The 24,654-nt window shown below is 42.3% G+C and overlaps 1 protein-coding gene across 1 annotated transcript in view; it reads right to left on the bottom strand.

Moving 5' to 3' along the window:
• LOC126236279 (serine/threonine-protein kinase ATR) overlaps positions 1-24,654 on the bottom strand; it is a 391,469-nt gene that overhangs the window by 93,477 nt on the left and 273,338 nt on the right. Inside the window, exons 31-33 of the mRNA XM_049945439.1 lie at positions 7,640-7,853; positions 6,175-6,359; positions 1,265-1,437 (exon numbers count right to left, since the gene is read on the bottom strand). Of these exons, the coding sequence (XP_049801396.1) occupies positions 1,265-1,437; positions 6,175-6,359; positions 7,640-7,853 (572 nt within the window). The remainder of the gene's footprint in view (positions 1-1,264; positions 1,438-6,174; positions 6,360-7,639; positions 7,854-24,654) is intronic.

The following is a 24,654-nucleotide window of genomic DNA, read 5'->3' on the forward strand; positions in this document are numbered from 1 at the left end:
CCACTAATCAGCTATGGGGTGTTCAAAAAGTCTCTCCGCAGTGCCATACGACTGTTCGCCTGCCTGGGTTACTTCCCTTCAAGTGGACTCTCCCAACATTTCTCTGTTTCGTTTATCTCAGCCAGCGTCAGTAGTATCATTGGCGTGTGTTGTTACATGTTGACGTGAACGTTTTAAGTTTAGTTCCTTTGTTCGTTTGCTTCGCTTTTGTCACTGTTAAAATGCTAACCATTGAAGAACATGTGTTTTTAGTTGAACAAGAACTCAAAGCTGGCGGTAAATACACATTTTCAGTTCGTCAAACATTTAATTCAGTTTTCCCAGAGAGCACTCCCACATTGCGAAACTGTGCGAGATCTGACTAACAAATGTCGAAGTACGGGTTCAGTGACAGATGCACCGAGAAGTGGTCGTCCTAGCGTTTTGTCTGAGGATAAACTACTCGATATTTCCGATAAAATGTCTATTAGTCCAAAAAAGTCAGTAAGAAATGTGTTTAGTGAAATACTGAACGGTTATTTTCAACAAGATGGTGCAACCGCGCATACAACTTGCATTTCAATGTCACTGCTTGCTGATGTTTTCGGTGATCGCATAATTTCACAAGTACTTTGGTCTCCGCGATCGCCTGACCTAACACCACCTGACTTTTTCTTCTGGGGTGCAGTGAAAGCAACTGTCTATAAAAACCGTCCAAAATCCATCAATGAATTGAAAGCTGCAATAGCCACTTTCACTGCTTCTGTTACACAAGAAATGTTACAGTTTGTATTTGAAAACATGATTAGACGAATTGAATAGAGTACTCAACAACAGGGGGGGCACTTTCAACATTTAATGTGAAAATCTGTAAGTAAAAATGAATATTCAATAAATTAATAACTTGTATTTCACTGAGTTTCATTTCGGTATATTCACTGTGGCATACGGCATGCGTGGCTAACAATCATACGGCACTGCGGAGAGACTTTTTGAACACCACGTATTACCAACATATTGATTAGATGTAGAATAATCTCCATAATGCAAGTGCTGCTGAAAACCTTCACATTTGTGCCCATTATCTAAACATGAATGACTCCAAGTGAACAATGATGATATTAATCTTATGATCTAATTTTTCTCAGTGTTGAGAAATATTTCTTTGCAGCTAAGCAACACCTTCAATGGAGAAATATATTCAGACTTTTTTCCTTTGTTGTATTTTATGAGTAACTGTGCTTGAGAAATATTAGCAAGAATGCTTGGTCAAATTTATATTCACCTATTAGCTCCGTCATTTTTACAGCCATTCCAGCATTACTGCGACCAGCAGCAGTTTGGTTGGAACCGTAATCAAGCCACAATGTCAACATCCGTGGCATAGACTGATAAATATATTTACAGCCATATTTTAAAGAGCTTCCATAACAGTTCACAATTGCCAACTGAACATCTCTACAGGACAAACAGAAATGAATTGAGATATAAGAACTGCAGACAAATATTTGAGTAGGTTAAAAAATAATGTATGCAAGTAAAGCCTACTGACAGCACACATTGTTGCTTTTAGTATCAACATTTCAGTAAATTACTAACTTCAGGTTTCGAGTTTCAATAATGTTAGTGAAAATTATAATATAACTAGAGAAACAAAAAAATCTACTCACCAAGTGATAGCAGGAAGAAACACACGTAAAATGCACGAGCTTTCGAAGCCGTGGCTCCTTCCTCTGGCAGAACGGCTGGAGGGTAAGAAAGAAGGAAGAAGGAAAAGGACTGACAAGGTTCAGGAAATGGGGTTACAAAAAAGTCACCCACAACCCAACATGAGGGGAGACTAAACAGATGGAATGAAAGGGAAGGACCGACTGTTGGTCAACAATCATTCAACCAACATTCAATCATTCCTTCTAATCCCGTCCGGTAAACCTCCCATAACATGAGGTTCTGGGAGACTTTTTGATAACCCTCCTATACCTCATCAGTCTTCTTCCTTCATCCCCCTTCCTTTCTCTTCAACTATTCTGATAGAACAAGGAACCACTTCCTCTGAAAGCTTCCACATTTTCATAACTTTTACGTGTGTTGTCTCATGCTGCCCCTTGGTGAGTAGATTTTTTTATCAATCCAATTATATTTTCAAAAACTGATTATTTTCTTGTATAATGTTAGTGAGCTAATAAGAACTTCAATCAATTAGAATAATTATTCCTCTGTGTGTGTGTGTGTGCGCGCGCACGCGCGCACACAGCGCTAAAATATAAAAGAGAAACCAATAAAAACAGTAGAAAGACACATATAATACTTGTAACAACAGCAATTACAGCCTGATCTTCCTATGTTGCAGAGTTGTAACATTCATCTCAATAATAAAACAATAAGTTAACTGAAAAGGTCATAAAATAGCTCACTTTAACTTTGGGGCAGGCTAGTGACATCAATTCGAAGGAATTGGCCACATGCGAGTGGACTCGCGCACTGAGGGCTCCTTGCAAGCTTTATATTGTCCATCCTGGGAATGGAGAATCTCAATTTTTCTTGTTTTCGATATAGATACTGACAAGATATCGGTCCTGGGAATTCCAAGACTGCATCAAAATCTCTACAGTAGTTCCTCAGACTAGCGCAGATATCCAAAAAGAAATGAGCAGGTTAGGTCAGTTCATATATGTACATATAGAAGATTTTATTAAATGTTTTCAATGCCAAGAGACTACAGATCTTAATATGCAACATAAATTTGAACTCGATACAGCTATCTGTTCTTGAGAAAAAGAGTTGTTAACAACCAGATAGACAGACAGACAACAAAGCAATCCCAGCAGGTTTCGATTTTTACAGACTGAGGCACAAACCTCAAAAATTAATAAATAAAACTTGAAGGGACAACAGTCACTGTAACTTTTGATTTACTTAAACAGATAACTGGTTTTGACTTTACAGCCATCATCAGATATGTTAGACAAAAAATACAAAAGTATTCAGAATTTGTGAAACATGAACCTGCAATGTTTCACAACATGTTTGTGACCTTGTTTCTTGTTTCAGTCTCTGTCCCCACTGCTAGCAAACATTTCTCATAGTGAGTTCACATCATCTGCAACACTATCTGTCGTACTGTTATCTTACGATATGCTACATTACGTTTTGAGTCGAGGAAACTGTAATGATATGTGGTGCTGCAATATTAATACTTGAAGGTTCAAGCAAACAAAGTGAAAGGCATCAGAGTTGTTGGAGGACGAAAACATACTACAGAAGAACTATCAGGAACACAAAAGAGCTGAATGCAAGACATGACTCTGGTTTCTGTAACTTCCCTCAGAAATGGTATCACCATTTGTTAAAAAAAAAAAAAAAAAAAATATTTCATGAAAGCCATCACTGTCAACCAATGACTTGCTGCTACTCTTCATTTTTTGGCAATGAGAGATTCATTTCAGAGCTGTGCACAATTATTTCACACTTCAAAGCAAGCTATATCTCAATCAGCAATGACAGTTTGTAGAACATTGGTGGCATCCTGAAAGATTATGAAAAGTTAAGTAAATGAAAAACATTGTTAAACATGCATATTACCAAATTTTTATTCATTTGGTATGATTTCACACAAATCATCGAAATTGCTTCCTGAGCAGTGTTATCAGCTTCAGGATTGCTTATGGATGTGATAATACCAAATGTAGCAGCAGTTCACTGCAGAGCTCCTTGTTTTCTATTGCTGTTACTGTCTGCTTCAAGTATTCCATAAGCCTCATCCATTACTCTTTTTCTTTGGAAAAACTTGATACAACATACAAAAATACAACACCTAGCAACTCTACACAACACAAATTAAAAATATATGCTAGTGCTGCACTGCGGTAGCTAGCCTGAAACACTGTATCTTTTTATCTGTACCAATATTGCTACAGATAGCTGTTTCCACATTTCAAAACGGTGTTTGCATATACTAGCTGGAAATATAGGTTCTGAAAACATGTTTCATGAGTAGAAAATCCATTAGAAAACAGTAACAAAGAAAAACAACACTGGGTCATCCAGTATCAACAAAGAAAAACAGCACCTTAGAAAATAGGCACAAAGGAAAACAGCGCCATTAGGAAACAGTAACAAAGGAAAACAGTACCGTTAGAAAATAGTAACAAAGGAAAACACCATTAAGAAATAGTAACAAAGGAAAACAGCACACCTTGGAATATATTAACAAAGGAAAACAGGATATTAGAAAATAGTAACAAAGGAAAACAGCATATTAGAAAATAATAACATATGAAAAAAGTCAAAAGATTATATTGTGACAGTCTTTTTGTTGTGCCTATCTGCGACTCAGCATCTCCACTATATGGTGAGTTACAACTTTCCTTCTCATAATATTGTTTCCATGAGTAGTGTATATGTGGCTTAATATTTAAATAATGAGCTAAAGTGCCAGTGGTCATGGTGGAAGGAACTGTGACAGTCATTTATTTTAGTAAAAATACACCATGGATCAATCAGTTCACCATCACAGCCTTCATTCCAAAACACTGCTTCTAGTAATGACACAACATTCGCTGGCTTTACCAGGTCACAATCAAAAAATAAACTTCCAGCCCAACCTAGACCACACGTTACACTACAGTTTAGTCTGTCACCAAAACAATTGCTCAAAAAAAGTAGTAAAAAATATTGGAGCTCTGGTGGTGGTAATTTCAGACTCTCCTTCATGACACAATATAATCATAAACAAACAGTTATGAACATTATACATTTTCATTTTCAGTGCTCTCATCTCCCACTTATCCCATAAAACTATCCTCCCACCGGCTATGTGAAACTGACTCATTTCTAATCCAAATAGAACAGAGAAAAAGCACCCTAGCTAGCTCTGCCCATACTCTATACATTGGTGGCGTGTCACCTTATTCCGTCCCCATGGATGCGAGTGTACGTGGCGTATAAGCATTCTGTGTGACTAGTATTTGTCATTACAGTTACTCTTTGACGTTAGAGGTATAGACCATTCCATGTTGCTCTTTACAGCAACTGTTAAGCCTTCCATGCTAGTAAGCTATCTTGTAAAGACATGTTTTATGTGGAAATAAATGTTCAATTCTATCAGATACCCACATATTGATAGACAAATGTTTTGGAATCTGCATACGTTCCAGGCCAGATGAAACTTTGTTTGATCCCTCTAATAGTGACCTGTACTCCTGGATGTGCTAACCTGTGACACACTCTAAAGTGTTGGGACCCAAATGGACGCGCTTTCGGTCCAGACAGGTCAGAATACAATTTAACATTTCCTTCAGGCATCACAACACACTGCAACTTCATCCATACTGCTTGTTTCAACAGGTCTTGTAACTCACCATCATATTGCTGGGCATGTGTGAGGGCATCAAAATCAATGGTAGCCTCTACAGTTTCAACATGCGAGCATGTATCTCCTGTCGTGTCCACAACATCTACACATGATAGCACATCTGCTGGTACATTCAGCTTCCTTCATATATAAGCAATGCAGGTGGTGATTTGGCTACTGTAATCTAAATGGCGTAACTGCCTTGGCAATGCTTTCTCTGGATTTACAGCAAAGGCATATGTTAACAGATTGTGATCCACATAAATAGCAGACTGTCAGGCCCCTAGTAAATGCCTGAATTCCTTGACTGAATCGTAAGCTGCATAAAGTTAGCAGTTATAGGTTGCCAACATCGCTGTGAAGGTGACAACTTGTGACTGAAAAATGCTATGGGCTGCCAACAGTGGCATTAGCCATTATAAAAACCTCACATGATATTAGCACAGAAAGATGTCAAAAAGGAAGCTGGGATGAGTAAGAGGTGGACAGGATGACTTTAAAACTAGTAGAAATTATTTAAATAAATCGAAAAGACGAGAAAAATTTGTGGCAGGTAACTATAGAGAAATCATCATACCAGTTTGTGACGTAGAAATTGGTAAGTATATGAACAAGAAAATTATATAAGTTACGATTACCATTCTAGTGAGAGAAATTCCAGACATAGAACTAATATACTGTTTAAGCCCACAGTCTTAAAGAACCTCCTTATGAGTAAAGTTAAGAAATGATCACGTCCTTCTTCATAAATTGTTTTATTTTACTTCTTAATGATCTACACACTTATTATAAAATGACATGACACATACTTTAAAAGAGGTATGTACAATACATAACCTTACCCTCCTTTTGTATCACGTTCAGCTTCACTGAAATTCTGCAAAACACGATCATAGAACCGGGCAAGACTTACATAACCTTTCTCCCAGCAAGCGTACATGCTCAGAGCACGATTGTAGTTACGGACTGACTGCTCAGTATCTACTTTCAGCATATCATCATTGTAGCGAGCATATAGAAGTAGTGCCTAAAAAGAAATTATTGTTCATTTGATTATTAAATATTTCACTATATTTCAGTAGCCAAATGGTGTTCTATTGCAGAAGAATAAAAGAAAACAAATTATTGGCAAAAAGTGAATTGACATCTAAGGTACTATAGGCTTCAAATGTAATTACAAAAAAGTACTCACAAAATTAAATATGAATATCACTAAAAGTCACAAATATGGTCAAAGACTTTAGTTCCACTGAGTGTTGCAATATGTAAGGCTATGACAGACTCTTCAGAAGAGCTCAAGGATTGCCATTCCACAATTTAACTGGGTAGGCTCCTGGGTTTGGCTCTTTCAGTTTTTAAGCTGGTGTCTTTTACTAAACATTTCCCAATACTTTATTAACATTGAAACGAAATATGTTCAAAGAGACAAAACTTACATTTGAACTTAGCAACAAACAGGAATATGGATACTAGCTATATCTTCCAAATAGTCATCTGTAATAATGAAATGTTCTTCACAAATATGTGACTGTAAGCTTTCCCGGCATAAACTATTGATGAAGGTTTCTCGGGTCTCCAGCCGGGTGGTAGCGTTGATATCTCGCAACATTTCGGGAAGTGTCATACTACCCATTGCGAAGATGGGTAGTATGACACTTCCCGAAATGTTGCGAGATATCAACGCTACCACCCGGCTGGAGACCCGAGAAACCTTCTTCACAAATGTTTGCAGAAATGTCCAATACACTGGGAGCACAACAGTCGAAAGACCACTGCCTAAAAATGTGACAAATGTAATTTGTTGTATGCTCATAAATACAAAGAACATTCATCCACATGGCTTCCGTATCAAATAAGGCAGCTTGGTAGTAAGTGCTTCCTCATTTATTGGATTCCCATATTACATTTTGAATGATTTTTCTGTTGCATTTTATTTGCGAAACCACACACAAGTCTCCTTCAGTATCACCACCTAAACCCCTCTCACTCTTTTTCAAGAAAAATCCCATTTTTTCTGTGTTTTATACTTTCAGTACTCTATGGAGACTAATTTCATCTTTCATGTATTAGGATAAAAAACAATAACTGCCCCCTCCCCTTTCTGTTCAATACAGTTTTCTATATTTTCTATATATTGTATATGTATTGAACTATGATGACAATTTTCTACGTTTCAGCTATCCAAGTACACTACACAAAGTATTACTTTTAAACTCAGGCTTCAAACAAAGAGACCATTACAAATGAAGATCTAAAGTTTTAATGCCGAAATTCTCAACTTTTGAGGACTCTGGATATTAGTTTCACCTTGGCATGCAGTATTCTTCGTGAAGTCATTTCTTCATCTTCCTCTTCTTTTTCCTCAGGAAAATCTTCAGACACAACACATTTCAGTGCATGAAACGCTGATTCATGATCGCCTTTTATCCAGTGCAGTTTTACTTTCTCAAGCAACAGTTGTGGAAGTTTATACTTTTCAGCACTCAAGAGATAAGTGTATGCCTGCTGATGATGGTTACCCCTGTTTTATGAGAAAAATTATTTTTGGTAATAGATACATACTTTATTCACTGATCTATTGGAAATTTTTGAATTATACAAGCAATATGCTATCATGTAATGAGCCAATGACACATAAGTACCAGTAGAAAATAAAAACACACAATGAATTTCCGAAAATGTCATAGAAACTCCAGAAAATCTAGATGTTTGGTTCCATTTAAATGGCCTATAGCTAAATATTTCAAAAACACAGCTGATGCAATTTAAGACAAAACAGTCTCAAATAAATGATATTTACATTATGCACAGAAGCCAGGAGCTAAATAAAGCAAAGCATGTTAAATTCTTAGAAATGCAATTGGACAGAAACCTATCATGGTCCTCACACATAGATTATCTAAAAAATAAACTAAACAGCCCGGTGATTGCTATGACAATCTTAGCCAATGTCACTAGTTTAGACACAAAAAAGTAGTATACCATAGTTACTTTGAGTCAGTAGTGAGATATGGTATTGTCTTCTGGAGGAATTCTAGCAACATGACAAAAATTTTAACTTTGCAGAAAAAATTATCAAAAACATATGCAGTGCAAAGCCATTATTTTCTTGTCAGCCATTATTAAGAGATCTTAAGATACTAAGCGTTCCCTTATTGTATCTTTTCACAAGTAATAACTCTAAACTCTTTTTGTCAAATAATTTCCAGCATAGTTATGAAACAAGAAACAAAGAAAGCTTCATGCTGCCTACACACAGGCTTAATCTTTCTGCACAGACTCCACAATATATGGGAATGAAAGCATACAATAAACCGAAAGACACAAATTTTGGAAAGGTCCAAACTGAGGCAGTAAAAAGAGAATTGTATAGCACCCTGGTGCAGAAATGTTATTACTCTGTTGATGAATTTTTTAATGATCTGGCCATCTGAGCAGGATAAAAACAACAATAATAAATAATATTCAGATTTTATTGTGATTATATAAAAAAATTTGTTTTCTATAGATGCCGAGACTCCGGTACATAAAATCAATGATTTAACTTGTACATTATGAGACAATAAAATTCTGATTCTGCCAACAATGTCCCAATTGATGCATAAATCTCTCAACAAAGCACAAACATAAATCCAAGCCTATAAAGGTAGAAGAAAATACCATGCTACACCAATACTGGCCGATCACCTTCAGATCTAAATTCTAATAACACAGTACTCTTAGAAACTAAGCCTGTGTGTGTGTCCACTGACTCATGAGGCTAATGTTCTTTTTTATGGAAATATCGGTAAACGACCTCTTTTTTTTAACAGCACTGTTAACTACAAAATATGGATTTTGCTGTAATTTTTAAAACCAAAATAGTCAGTATGCTTAATAACTGAGTACTTATTCAATAGTTTGGGGCCTGTCCTCTATAAACTGTTTCATGGTTTAAGAAACAGTAATTTAATAAAAGTCCTCAAGCAAGATTTTGTGTCTAAATTGATGGTAAACTAAAACTGGACCAAAACAGAAAAATGAAAAAACTAAATTTTGGCATATTTTGCACACTTGTCCTCTCTGTGGCCTTACTGAATAACAGTGTTCAATACAATATTTGTTCCAAAACATTGTAACTATCATATTACTTGTTCTGAAACAAAATCCTTATCTCTGAGATAAGACAATGGGAAATAAGAAAACTGCTTACAGGAGGCAACTCCATTGAATATAATACATCACAACAAACCGCCACATGCAGCTCAGTATTTTCGATTAAGTAAGTGAGGGAGGAAGTTGTAATACTTCTGATTTTTTACACAAACTAAAAGAAAGGAAAACTGAAGTGTCTAATCCTTAACACTGCAGTCAAAATGGAGTCTACACATGGATACATTAACCAGGAAGCTCAGTCCAATATATTACGCTCTTAGAAGCACTTCCACTGTGTTGACCAAGGAAAAGAGTGTTGTCCTGTTGTCTTAGGGACATGGAAGCTCGCCAAGGTAAATAAAGCATTTGTTCAGAAGAGGTTAGCAGTAACAGTATTGTGTAAAAACATATTTACAGATTTAGAAACATACCACTGTAATTAAGAAAAATTAAACGGCTAATAGCAGAGAAGCAGCAACTGTATAGTAAAACTGAGATGGCTGCCCCCACCCCGACATTAAATTTAGAAGGCATCAGCTTGAACAGAAATGAACAGTACAGAGATAGTTTATTGTTACTACAGTACACAGGTTAAGTTTCTATTATGTCTATTGTCTCACATTAATGTATGCCTTTACTTATTCCACATCCCTGAAGGTCCTTCTTCGTGATGGAATCTACAGAGCACAATGGATGAATGAGTGAGTGAGTGAAGATGGACAAGCATAAAAGAGGAAAATTGTTAAAATAATTATCACAGCATTTATCTGACATGATGTGAGAAAAGCATGGGAAAATTAAATGTGGATTCTCAAATCAGAAATTCATTACTATAAAATGGGGAAACATCAGACACAGGGGTAAATTTGGACAGGAACAGCATATTTCTCTTCTTCATTGGTGTCACTGAATGCAACCTGTTATTTCACATGCACATTCTGCTGTTAACATCTTACATATTGTCAAGACGATTCGAATATACATTATTGCACATAGAAGTTCAGATGGTGGTGTTTAGCAGTTTTCAGGGTAGGGTACAATTACTGTTATTATCTTTATGCAAATACTTCGTTCATTGTACTAGAAGAGAAAAAAGTAGCAAGCATAATTTCTTTATAATTTACTTTTTTAATGTTAAGAAGGAAATGTGAAAGTAGTTTGTTCACATATCCCACTTGCACTCATGTCTAGTAAACTACGAGGGTGATTCAAATAAAAACCATAAAAGTTCCATAAAATTTCGAGAAGTTGTGTGATTGAGTTGGTAGGTGGCTGCGTGGTTCCTTAAGGTTCAGAACATGACTGACATGTGGCAGAGTAAGGTTACAATGCAGGAAAAGGCAGCAGCATCCACAGCATTCATAGCAGAATGACAGTGCAGTACAATGATTCATGTCTGTTGCTGCAGCAAGTTGATGAGTGGTGCAGGAAGTTTAAATGCAGTGCAGCTTCTGTGGAGGATGCCCTAAGACCACAGTAGACTCACTGTGTAGTGACATACGAAAATATTACGTTAATGGAGGAGCTTGTAAAGAAGAACAGATGCATAGCGCTGAACGAAATAGCCATAAATTTGAAGATAGCTACTGGTTCAGTGCAAAATATTGTTCACAAAGTACTGACTTCAATAACATGTCTGCAAAATGCAGTAGCGGCTCGTTGGTATACATTCCTAGTGTTCACAAATTTTTAATTTCAGATAAATATGAGCATGCAGAATTAATAGCATCCAGGTGTATAACAGTTATGCTTATCAACATATTTGTACAACTTCAGCCACTTACAATAATAATAATAATATGCATAACTTGTCTGAAAAAAGGAAGGACTGTTTTTGTGGAATTTTGTTGTTTTTGTACACAATTAAGAACATTTTATGGCAAGAACAAAATAATGTTTAAGCTTTCACTACTCACCGTTTCACGTATTTGTGTAAGTGGGAATTTTCGTACTTTTTTTTTATTTTTTCGGACAAATGTAAAAGGTCTCTAACTCATGTACTGGTTAACGAATTAACTTGGAGGCTGAAAATCAGGCATTCTTATGTCATACCAACAAAACAACTTATGCATATTACACATATCTTTGTCAAATGGTCGCTTATTTGATTTCGTCACTTTCTCAGACAACGGGTCTGGTCTGGGAGACTACTTCCTTTGCTGCTAACTCTTCCTTTTAATTTTCTTTTCTGTTAGTGCTTAATAAAGGTTCAACAACGTTCATGTTGACATTGGACAGGAAAGCCAATTCCTGTACAGTAAACAATCAACTCCAAACACAAACTGCCATTTGCGGAAATTATTAAATTCATGTAGGACTATCTACCAACAAGGTCACTTGACTAGAATATAAATAAGGCACTGAGAGACAGAAGGGCCAGAAGGGCCAAAAGCACACTCTCTTCAACCTCCCTATATTTAAGTGAATATCAAGAGAAACCAATGAGACAGCTTTTCGTGAATGTTCGGATACACGTACAACATGGGCCTACATAAACCTGACCCACCATAACATGAAAAGATGTCAGAAGCATGAATAAATGCTACAGCCACATAATTGACAATGACAGTCTTTGATTCTCAGCGCATCATGTGGGTTACAGTATGAAAATTCTAAAATGTAATACATCTCATTCAGAACCCCACAAAATAGGTTTGTCTATCAGTATAATTATAACATATACTGATGCCCAGTCTAATTTTAGTACATGGTGAATGAATTGGCATATCTGTGGAGTGCGCTACCACCTAGTGGGATTTAAGCTATGCGAATGTGGACAAAAATCTGTTGCAGTGTGCTACCACCTGGTGGGATTGATGTAAAATCATAGTTGAATGGTTAAGTGCTAGCAGCGCACCCCGTGAACAGTGCACATTGTTTATCAAATCCGTATATATTTTGTCCGTAAGGCAATTACGTCACGCCAGTTGCACATGAGCAGAAGCTCCTTAAAATGTGCACATGTGAAGGTGTGCTTGCAACACTGATGCCATGTTTCGCCGAGTCTAGAGAAGCAATGTAGCACAGCGCATTAGATTTTGCATCATGTATTTCAGATTACTGTATCTACATTACGTTTAACAGCATTCAAAGAAAAATAACCAATAAATCCGCAAGGTGACAAAAATTGGTGTCTTATTGTGGTCTTACACAATAGCCGCAACTGGCAAGATGGGTGCTACATCAGTTGACTGTCAAATTGAAAGATCAAGTCGATGCTTGTGAAGAACTTTTGCATCATTTCCATGTTGAAGGTGATGCATTTCTGGGAAAAAATTGTTACAGGCTATGAGACTTGTGTCTACTATCATCGACCAGACATGAAAAGGTTAAGCACGGCATGGCACCACAGCTCATCACAGAAACCAAAAAACTCTGAACTCAACCATCTTATGGGAAAGTCATGTTCATTCACTTCTGTGATGCAAATGGAGTAATTTTGGAGTATTATGTGTATAGGGCAGGGACAGTAATGAGTACTTCTTATTCAGACATGTTGAAAAATAAATTTAACCCTGTAATCAGGATGATGATGATGATGATGATGATGATGATGATGATGAGTTGGGTTGAGGGGGCACTCGACATCACGGTCATCAGCGCCCTGACGAAAAGTCAACATGAAATCTCATGGGTGGGGACGAAGGCTGTCCCCAAATGCAAAGTAGTTTATAATGTACTTAAGTCTGCCGCCCTTCCCCAACAGTTTATGGATGAGGCCTGATAGTTCACAAAATTTCACCACTCTGTTAACACTGGTATTGGTATCTGCGAGGACGGTGGGCAGATCTCCAGCGAGACCAAGGGCTGCCCTATTATCAGTATACAGGACACATGTAGATACAATATGCCAAACTGAAAGTGGCATGCCACAAACTTCACAAAAAGGTGGATGCTCCCCCTGGAGGAGGAAGCCATGTGTGAAAGGGCTATGCCCAAAGCGCAGTCTGGTAAGCAAAACCTCCTTCCAGCGGCGAGGCTGACACAAAGTCCGCCAAGCTTTTGTGGTCAGTTTGAGCGACCATAGTTTGTTGTCCAACACCTGCAACCATTCAGTCTCCCACTGACACATGATGCATCTGTCAAAAAATGAGATAATGGCGTGCAACGGGATGGGACATTGATGCATCCCAACATGCTTCCATGGCAGCTTTATCAGCCATGTCGTTATGCTGTACCCCAACACAGCCAGGTACCCAGCAAAAGATTACCTCCTTACCATGGCGTTTAAGCCACTGTAAGCAGTCATGGATGAGCTGAATCAGCGGGTCTACCGGATACATTTGGTGAAGCACTTGCAATGCAATAACAGAGTTGGAACAGACAAGAAAACTTGTACGGCAATTTCTGTGAATCTTCTTCAGTGGCATTAGAATGCCATATAACTCCGCATCATAATTTGTAAATTGTTCTGGAAGACGCACTTTAAAAATCCTATCAGGGAAAACCATAGAACAACTGAGAGCATTCCCTTGCTGGGCTCCATCTGTATAAATAACAATAAAACTATGGTACAAACTTAAAATAGATGAAAACAAAGTTGTAAAAACCATATCTGGAGTACAATTTTTCGGGTGCAGCGTCAAGCGTAAAATCGCTTTGGGCCTCTGAAGACACCAAGGCGGCAGTGCGTTCTATCCCTGGGTGTGTATTTTCATGCCCAAGAGTTCCAGATCCTTGAGGCAGGCCGTAGCACATATACCAAATGGCTGGGTCACTTGGGGCCGATTCCTGAACAGTCATTCGAAGGCGGGTTGGATCACTGGACTAAATGCCAACGACTGGGGTGACACTGAGATTTTCAGCACCTGTCAAGCCAAAAGGATACGTCGCTGAATCCAGAGTGGTGGTTCACCAGCCTCTGCACACAGACTCTGAACTAGGCTGGTCCGAAAGGCTCCAGTCGATATCCAAATGCCCACATGGTGGACAGCATCTAACATCCGGAGGTAGGAAGGATGGGCCGATCCATAGACCACACTGCCATAGTATAAGCGTGATTGAACAAATGCCCTATAAAACTGTAGTAGGCGGAACCTGTCAGCTCCCCATGTTTTTCCACCAAGGCATTTCAAAATGTTCAACAACCGGAAGCCCTTTGTTCGTAAGTCTTTCAGGTGTGGGAGCCATGTTAATCTCGAGTCAAATAATAAACCCAAAAAGCGCACTGTGTCTGGAAAAAGTAAGGTTTTGGTTTGTGGGATTAAAGGGACCAGACTGCGATGGTCATCGGTCCCTTTTTCCAAAAAAAAAAATTAAAACCGCCCAAAGAGAATAAAAAACAAACAGCAGGAAAGACGTCAGACGACACAGGACGAAAAAGACGCCGACAGAGATCAGACAAAACAAAGTAAAACACACAGAGTGTGACGGTAGTTGGCCGACCATAGAGAAAAAAAAGAGGAGAAGCCAACCACCAAGAACACATTAAAACTCAGATTAAAATCAAAGGCTAAAAGCCAGAATCAACGCTAAAAACACTCAGATTAAACTATAAAAACCCCCTGCCCGAATAAAACGTAAAACTAAGCCAGCCATAACAGGGTCATCGGATAAAAGGGCAGGGAGCGTATCAGGCAGCGCAAATGTCTGCCTGACCACAGCTAAAAGGGGGCAAGCCAACAAAATGTGGGACACTGTCAAAGACGCCCCACAGCGACATACAGGAGGGTCCTCCCGGCGCAGTAAATAACTGTGTGTCAGCCGGGAGTGGCCAATGCGGAGCCGACAAAGGACGACTGAGTCCCTGCGGTTGGCTCGCATGGATGACCGCCACACAGTCGTCGTCTCCTTAATGGCACGGAGTTTATTGTGCATGATCCGATCGTGCCATTCAGCGTCCCAAATCGCAAAAACTTTTCGGCAGAGGACTGCCCGCAAATCTGTCTCTGGGAGGCCAACATCCAGAGACGGTTGTCTCGTGGCCTCCTTCGCCAGACGGTCAGCATGTTCATTGCCCGGGATACCGACATGACCGGGGGTCCAGACAAAGACCACAGAGCGGCCGCAACACGCAAGAGTATGCAGGGACTCATGGATAGCCATCACCAGACGGGAACGAGGAAAACACTGGTCGAGTGCTCGGAAACTGCTCAGGGAATCGCTACAGATAACGAAGGACTCACCTGAGCAGGAGCGGATATACTCTAGGGCACGAAAGATGGCGACCAGCTCAGCAGTGTAAACGCTGCAGCCATCCGGCAAGGAACGTTGTTCGGAATGGTCCCCTAGAGTTAGCGCATACCCAACACGACCAGCAACCATCGAACCGTCGGTGTAAACAATGCCAGAGCCCTGATACGTGGCCAGGATTGAATAAAAGCGGCGGCGGAAGGCCTCTGGAGGGACCGAGTCCTTCGAGCCCTGTGCCAAGTCGAGCCGAAGGCAAGGGCGAGGAACACACCATGGGGGTGTATGCAAAGTAGCCCGGAAAGGAGGTGGAACAGTGAAAACCTGAAGCCCAGACAGAAGCCCTTTGACGCGGACCGCTATTGTACAACCAGAGCGGGGCCGACGTTCTGGCAGACGGACGACCGATCGTGGGAACAAGAGACGATAGTTAGGATGCCCGGGCGAGCTTAGAACATGGGCAGCATAAGCGGCCAGCAAACGTTGGCGTCGGTACCGCAGTGGAGGGACACCTGCCTCCACTAGTAAGCTGTCCACAGGGCTGGTGCGGAAAGCACCAGTGGCAAGGCGTATCCCGCTGTGGAGAATTGGGTCCAACACCCGCAACGCAGACGGGGATGCTGAGCCATAAGCCAGGCACCCATAATCCAGGCGGGACTGGATTAACGCCTGGTAGAGCCGTAACAGAGTAGAGCGGTCGGCGCCCCAGCGGGTGTGGCTCAAACATCGCAGTGCATTGAGATGCCGCCAACACGCCTGTTTGAGCTGCCGAATATGAGGCAGCCAAGTCAGCCGAGCATCAAAAACGACCCCCAAAAACCTGTGGGTCTCAACCACTGCAAGGAGTTCGTCGGCAAGATAAAGCTGCGGCTCAGGATGGACTGTCCGGCGCCGGCAGAAAGGCATAACGCGGGTCTTGGCTGCCGAAAACTGAAACCCATGCGCTACAGCCCAAGACTGCGCCTTACGGATAGCGCCCTGTAGCTGACGTTCAACAGCTGCAATGCCAGTAGAGCTGTAATAAAGGCAAAAGTCGTCAGCATACAGGGAAGCGGAGACAAAATTTCCCACGGCCGCAGCAAGCCCGTTAATGGCTATTAAAAACAGACAGACACTTAAAACAGAACCCTGTGGCACACCGTTCTCCTGAACGTGGGAGGAACTATACGAGGCCGCGACTTGCACGCGGAAGGTACGACACGACAGAAAATTGCGGATAAAAATCGGCAGAGGACCCCGAAGACCCCACCCATGAAGCGTAGAAAGGATGTGATGACGCCATGTCGTATCGTACGCCTTCCGCATGTCGAAAAAGACAGCGACCAGGTGCTGACGGCGGGCAAAGGCAGTACGGATGGCCGACTCCAGGCTCACCAGATTGTCGGTGGCGGAGCGGCCTTTACGGAACCCACCCTGGGACGGAGCCAGAAGGCCCCGAGACTCCAGTACCCAATTCAAGCGCCGGCTCACCATCCGTTCAAGCAACTTGCAAAGAACGTTGGTGAGGCTAATGGGACGGTAGCTGTCTACCTCCAGAGGGTTCTTTCCAGGTTTCAAAACGGGGATGACAATGCCTTCCCGCCATTGCGACGGAAACTCCCCCTCGACCCAAAGACGGTTGTAAAGATCGAGAAGGCGCCGCTGGCAGTCCACTGGAAGGTGTTTCAGCATCTGACAGTGGATGCCATCTGGCCCAGGAGCGGTATCAGGGCAAGCAGCTAGGGCACTGCGAAATTCCCACTCACTAAATGGAGCATTGTAAGATTCTGGGTGGTTGGTGCGAAACGAAAGGCTCCGACGTTCCATCCGCTCTTTAATGGAGCGGAAGGCCTGGGGGTAATTCGCAGAAGCGGAACTCATAGCAAAATGCTCTGCTAGGCGATGTGCAATGACGTCGGAGTCAGTACAAACTGCTCCATTCAGTGAGAGCGCAGGGACGCTGACAGGTGGCCGATACCCGTAGACGCGTCGAATCTTGGCCCAGACCTGCGATGGAGTGACATGGAGGCCAATGGAGGACACATACCGCTCCCAGCACTCCTTCTTGCCTTGGCGGATAAGGAGGCGGGCCCGCGCACGCAGCCGTTTGAAGGCGATAAGGTGGTCTATGGAGGGATGTCGCTTGTGACGCTGGAGCGCCCGCCGGCGATCCTTAATCGCTTCAGCGATCTCAGGCGACCACCAAGGCACAGTCCTCCGCCGAGGGGACCCAGAAGAACGGGGAATGGCAGATTCGGCGGCAGTAACGATGCCGGTGGTGACCGATTGAACCACCGCATCAATGTCATCAGTAGGGAGAGGCTCAATAGCGGCAGTGGAGGAGAACAAGTCCCAGTCAGCCTTATTCATAGCCCATCTGCTAGGGCGCCCAGAAGAGTGACGCTGTGGTAGTGACAGAAAGATCGGAAAGTGGTCACTACCACACAGGTCGTCATGCACACTCCATTGGACAGACGGTAAGAGGCTAGGGCTACAGATTGAAAGGTCAATGGCGGAGTAGGTGCCATGCGCCACACTGAAGTGTGTGAAGGCACCATCATTTAACAGCGAGAGATCGAGCTGCGACAATAAATGCTCAATGATGGCGCCTCGACCTGTGGCCACTGACCCACCCCACAGAGGGTTATGGGCGTTTAAGTCGCCCAATAGCAAGAAAGGTGGCGGCAATTGGGCGACCAGTGCAGCCAGGACTTGCTGTGAGACATCACCATCCGGTGGAATGTAAAGACTGCAGACGGTAACAGCCTGTGGCGTCCACACGCGTACAGCGACAGCCTCTAAAGGCGTCTGGAGAGGGACAGACTCGCTGTGCAGAGTGTGAAGGACATATATGCAGACGCCACCAGACACCCTTTCATAAGCTGCTCGGTTCTTAAAATAACCCCGATAGCCACGGAGGGCGGGGGTTCGCATTGCTGGAAACCAAGTTTCCTGGAGAGCAATGCAAAAGAAAGGGTGAAGGCTGATAAGTTGGCGGAGCTCAGCTAGATGGTGGAAGAAACCGCTGCAGTTCCACTGGAGGATGGTGGTGTCCATGGCTGGGAAAGGCGTGACGGGACTGGGAAGGCAGATTACGCCGCAGGGTCACCTGCTGCCTCCGATGGAGCACCCGTGCAAATGCCATCCATTGCGTCCGAGGGGCCGGCAAGAGCGAGGTCCTCAGCGGACGCAAGAATCTCCACCTCGTCGTCAGAGGCAGAGCTTGTAGGAAGCGGTGGGATGGGTGCCACCGCAACATCGTTGGTCTTGGGGACTTTCTTCTTTTTCAGCTTGTCGCGCTGTGCCTTCGGTGGTTCAGGCTTCATGGGCTTCACTGGGTCAGTCTCAGGGACAGACGACGACCGCGAGGCCCGACGACCAGGGACTGGCGGTTGTTTCAAGCCCTTGCGGGCGTCAGCTTTTCCACTGGTCGGGACTTGCGAAGGGAGGTCCCCAAGGGATCCCTTCCTGGCGAGAGTAGCCGAAGAAGGCTTACGCTTCTCCGGCTGGGAAGGGGGAGCTGATGTCCCTGATGGTTTTGAGGGTGTTGCTCCTGGAGGAGATGGAGCAGGAGCAACAGGGTGTGAAGTGCCCCCCCACAAGCAAGGGGGGTTTTGGATGCTGACCAATCACAGAACCAACCGTATGGGACGACACAGGAGATGGAAGAACCGTCGTAGCAGCAGCGGCGTACGTTGACTTCATTGGCACAGGATGGAGTCTCTCATATTTCCGCCGAGCCTCAGAGTACGTCAGGCGGTCCAGGGTTTTATATTCCATTATCTTCCGTTCTTTCTGGAAGATCCTACAGTCCGGCGAGCAGGGGGAATGGTGTTCTCCGCAGTTAACACAGATAGGAGGCGGGGCACATGGAGTATCAGGATGCGAAGGACGTCCACAATCCCGACACGTGATGCTGGAAGTACACCGAGATGACATGTGCCCGAACTTCCAGCATTTAAAACACCGCATCGGAGGAGGGATATATGGCTTCACATCACAACGGTAAACCATCACCTTAACCTTTTCGGGTAAAACATCACCCTCAAAGGCCAAGATGAAGGCACCGGTGGCTACCTGATTATCCCTCGGACCCCGATGGACGCGCCGGACGAAGTGAACACCTCGTCGTTCGAGGTTGGCGCGTAATTCATCGTCGGACTGCAGAAGAAGATCCCTGTGGAATATAATACCCTGGACCATGTTGAGACTCTTATGCGGCGTGATGCTAACTGAAACATCCCCCAACTTGTCACAATTGAGCAACCTCCGTGACTGGGCAGAGGATGCCGTTTTGATGAGCACAGAACCAGAGCGCATCTTGGACAAGCCCTCCACCTCCCCGAATTTGTCCTCTAAATGCTCCACAAAAAACTGGGGCTTTGTCGACATAAACGATTCTCCATCAACCCGTGTACACACGAGGTACCGGGGTGAATATTCTCCACTGCCTGTTGTAGCAAGACGTTCCTCCCATGGAGTAGCGAGGGAGGGAAACGATCTCGGATCAAATTTCTTCCCGTTGAGGTTAGACCTCGATCGCTTAGAGACTGCTGGTGGAGGCCCACCAGCGAGAGACGATGTACCACGCTTCATTGCGGGTCATCCGCCCTGATGCCACCTACTCCGACCAAGGGCCCTCCCCACGGGCGCCACCCAGCCGCAGCAATAGCCACCTGGCAGGACGGCCATTGCCGGGAGTCCTGATGCCCCAAGGAGATGGGCATCTACTCCTTGGCATACGTGGGGAGTTAACGGCGCAGGCATCAGTAGAGCGATCCCTGTGTTGTCAGGGGGCTACAACCAAGAGGGTACATGGCGGCCCCACCACAACGGACTGGCTACCGTGCTGGATCTTAGGTGCAAAACTGACCAAAGTCGTCGTCGCAGATAAAAGAAACACTGCAGAGTGCAGCGTGGTAATCGCCCAAGAGATCGAAAACGAGCGGGACACCATTGCAACGACGAGAAAGCCGGCTAAAGGTCTAAGTGCACGACGGATACAGTGCACCACGTAAGGCGCCCTTCCCCAATTGGCTCGCTCTTCGGAATAATTTAGAAAGATGGAGGTCAAACCCGAGAGGGGACCATCACATAAGGCCGAAACATTTGAGACTCCTTTTAGTCGCCTCTTACGACAGGCAGGAATACCGCGGGCCTATTCTTACCCCCGAACCCGCAGGGGGACTGGAAAAAGTAAAACACAGTGCCCCATTGTAAGCTCTGGTTGGTTAAAACTCCAACGAGCACGATTAAAATTGACACACACACTCTTCTCAGGTGAGAACTGAAAACCAGTTGTCTGTGTCCAGGTTTCCAGCCTCCTAATGGTCAGTTGACACAAGAAAAGATCAAAAATTTTATGATAACATGATTGGAGAACGAGGACCAAGCATATCGAAAGAAGAAATATTACATGTTATCAACAAATCGAAGACAGGAAAAGCCCCTGGACCGGATAAGATACCAAATGACATCCTGAAACTCATAGGAATAGACCATATAGATATATTTGTACAATTGTTTAATGATATTTATAATTCGGGAATTATTCCTGGGGATTGGTTGACATCTACCTTTGTTACATTACCCAAAAAGGCTAATGCCAAAACTTGTAATGATCACCGTACAATAAGCTTAATGAGTCACACCTTAAAGATATTTCTAAAAGTTATACACCAACGAATATACAAAAAAGTAGAAGAAGGTATAAGTGAAACACAATTCGGTTTTAGAAGTTCCCTCGGTACAAGAGAAGCATTGTTTGCTTTTAACATATTAGCGCAACGATGTATGGAGGTTAACCAGCCACTATATGTGTGCTTTCTGGATTATAATAAAGCATTTGACAAAGTTCGTCATGATCATCTCATAGAATTGTTAGAAAAGAAAACACTTGATAAGAAAGACATCCGCACTATATACAACCTCTACTACAATCAAACCGCAACCGTGAGGGTAGAAAATGAATTATCGAATGATATAGAAATAAAGAGGGGTGTGAGACAAGGTTGCGTTCTCTCACCCTTATTGTTTAATATGTATTCAGAAGACATAATCCAGGCAGCTCTATCAGATGAAATAGCTGGCATTAAAGTGAATGGGCTAAACATTAACAATGTTAGGTTTGCTGATGACACTGTACTACTAGCTGGAAACCTCAAAGATCTACAATTACTTCTTGACAAAGTCGCAGAAAAAAGTGAAGAATTTGGCTTGACTCTTAACGTAAGCAAGACTAAGTTCATGGTGATATCTAAAACACACCAACAAGAAAATCTTACAAGCAATAGGGAAAGAGTCGATCAAGTACGTAAATTTAAATATCTCGGAACAATTGTAAATGAGGAGATTGAAAGCTCAGAAGAAATTAAATCGAGAATAGGACAGGCCAGAAGTACCGTATTTACTCGAATCTAAGCCGCACTTTTTTTCCGGTTTTTGTAATCCAAAAAACCGCCTGCGGCTTAGAATCGAGTGCAAAGCAAGCGGGAGTTCTGAAAAATGTTGGTAGGTGCTGCCACAACTAACTTCTGCCGTCGAATATATGTAGCGCTACACAGGCATGGTTTGTAAGCACAAAGATAAATACTGGCGCCAAAACCTCTGCGTCAGTAAATAATAATTTTTTTTAAAAAAAAAAGGTGGAAGACGAGCTTTTTTTCTCCGCCCCGAGTTTCGACCACTGCATTTTCATACATTATCCAACGAAGTAAATACAAACTCCGTATTGTTCATCTTCGAATGTAGCAGAATTTCAATGTACTACGAAAATCCGACTGGCAAGACTGTTTGGGATGTTTGTCAATATGGCCAACTCTACGTTCTGAAATTTTTCCTACCTATGACAAGAGATGGTTGCTAATAGGAACTTTTATGAATTGTGAATCACATGCAGTATTCTCTTCACCATAAGAATAATACGAATATAAACATTTTGCCATGTTTTCTTAAGTGTTTGCTGCTATCTCATTTAAATCTTGCCTACCTAATAAACTACGAAACTGGAGTGAGACAACAGCAAACGCGGAAGAATATATGTATCGTGTCATGTTTATATTCGTATTAAGTGATACAGTCAGAAATGAAGCACGGCAACTGACTAGATTTTCAAATCGAAGATGACTAATTTCTGTGCAGAATTTGATGTACTAAAGAAGCAGCCGCAAAGATTTTCAAACGGAGAAAAATTTTCGCTGAACTCTCGTTCAGAACATGTCCTATCATACGTAGTCTATTATTTGGTTCTTGTTGATCATTATCAAAGTAACAGCAGTGTAAGTAACAACAAATAGCAGTCTCTTGCCATTGTTTCGCTAATGAGACGATTCCTCTCTCTCTCTCTCTTTTTTTTTTTTTTTTTTTTTTTTTTTTTAATTGTTAGCGGCATTAGCGCGCACAAAAGCAAGCCATGCCGCGAGCGGCGACAGTCCGTAAACACGCACTATCAGAATGCGACAAACAATGCATGACACAGTACAGTAATGCATTTTCAGTTAGAGTGACGTAAACACCTATAACAAAGAAAACGGCACTTATCAGATCGAAGCAAAATAAGCAATAGATTCAAACCAGACGAAGCACGTGAAAAAGGGAGAGTACCCGTATAAATACGGACGGAGCGCCTGACGCATAGCAATGGCTGCCTAGTAAAGCTAAACTGCTAAGCTTACGACTCGAACCAAACTACTGTAGCTGTATCGTCATTCATTCGACCTAAATTGTGTCTCATATTACACTGGACCAACTTTGTTTCGATTTGGAGGTGCGGCCTAAACCTCTTCTCTCCCCTTGAATTTCGAGTCTCAAATTTCAGGTGCGGCTTAGATTCGGGAAATTTTTTTTCCTTGATTTCGAGTCTCATTTTTCAGGTGCGGCTTAGATTCGAGTGCGGCTTATATTCGAGTAAATACGGTATCTTTAATAAGATGAAAAATGCATTCTGTTCGAGAGACATTTGTTTAAACACAAAAATGAGGTTGCTAAGATGCTATGTATTCTCAAAATTATTATACGGAATGGAAGCGTGGACATTGAAAAAGAAGGACATGAACAGTTTAGAAGCTTTTGAACTGTGGGCATATAGAAGAATACTTAGAATTAGTTGGGTGTCGAGGATTACTAATCAAGATGTCCTAAGAAGAATGGGAAAGGAAAAAGAATTAATTAAAACTATTAAAGTAAGGAAGCTACAATATTTAGGCCATGTTATTAGGGGAGTAAATTACAAAATATTGCGAATAATACTACAAGGGAAAATTTGTGGGAAGAGAACGAGGGGTAGAAGACGGACATCCTGGATTGACAATCTAAAAAATTGGTACAACTGTTCAACGTCAGAACTCCTTAGATCGGCCAAATCAAGATCAGAAATTGCCATGATGACAGCCAACCTTCTTAGAGGAGACGGCACATGAAGAAGAAGAAGAAGAAGAATGGTCAGTTGTACCTGCCTTGTCGTTGTCTTAAGATCAGAGGAAGAATAGAAGATTGCAAAGTCATCCACAAACAAAGAGCATTGGACGGGGCTCCTGACTGCAGAGGAAATGCCATTGATAGCGATGGCAAACAATGTGACACTGAGGACACTGCCCTGGGGTACACCATTCTCCTGAACATAGCAATCAGATATGGCATCACCAATGCGATAACGAAAACGCCTGTCCTCGAGAAAGGATTGGATCAGAAGCGGCAGGTGTCCACGTAGTTCCCATTCATGAAGTTGGCGAAGGATGTTGTGCCTCCAAGTAGTGTCATATGCTTTATCGAGGTCAAAAAACACAAAAACTACATGGTTTTGGCATAAGAAGGACTCCTGTAATGCCGTCTTCAGTAGAATTAAGTTGTCAAGAGTGGAACGGTAGCACCTGAAATCACACTGGGAGCAGCTCAGGTAATCTCGGGATTCGAGCAGCCCAGACGAGGCAGCAGTTGACCATGCGTTCAAGAGTCTTACCCATACAACTAGTAAGGGCGACACTCCGATAACTGTTAGGGGTGCTACGGTCCTTACCTGGTTTCCAGAATGGAATTATATTGCCTCTTTCCAAGTTGTGGGGTACTGTCCATCAAACCAAATC

The sequence above is a fragment of the Schistocerca nitens genome, chromosome 2, assembly GCF_023898315.1.
Source record: "Schistocerca nitens isolate TAMUIC-IGC-003100 chromosome 2, iqSchNite1.1, whole genome shotgun sequence".
Lineage (NCBI taxonomy): Eukaryota > Metazoa > Arthropoda > Insecta > Orthoptera > Acrididae > Schistocerca > Schistocerca nitens.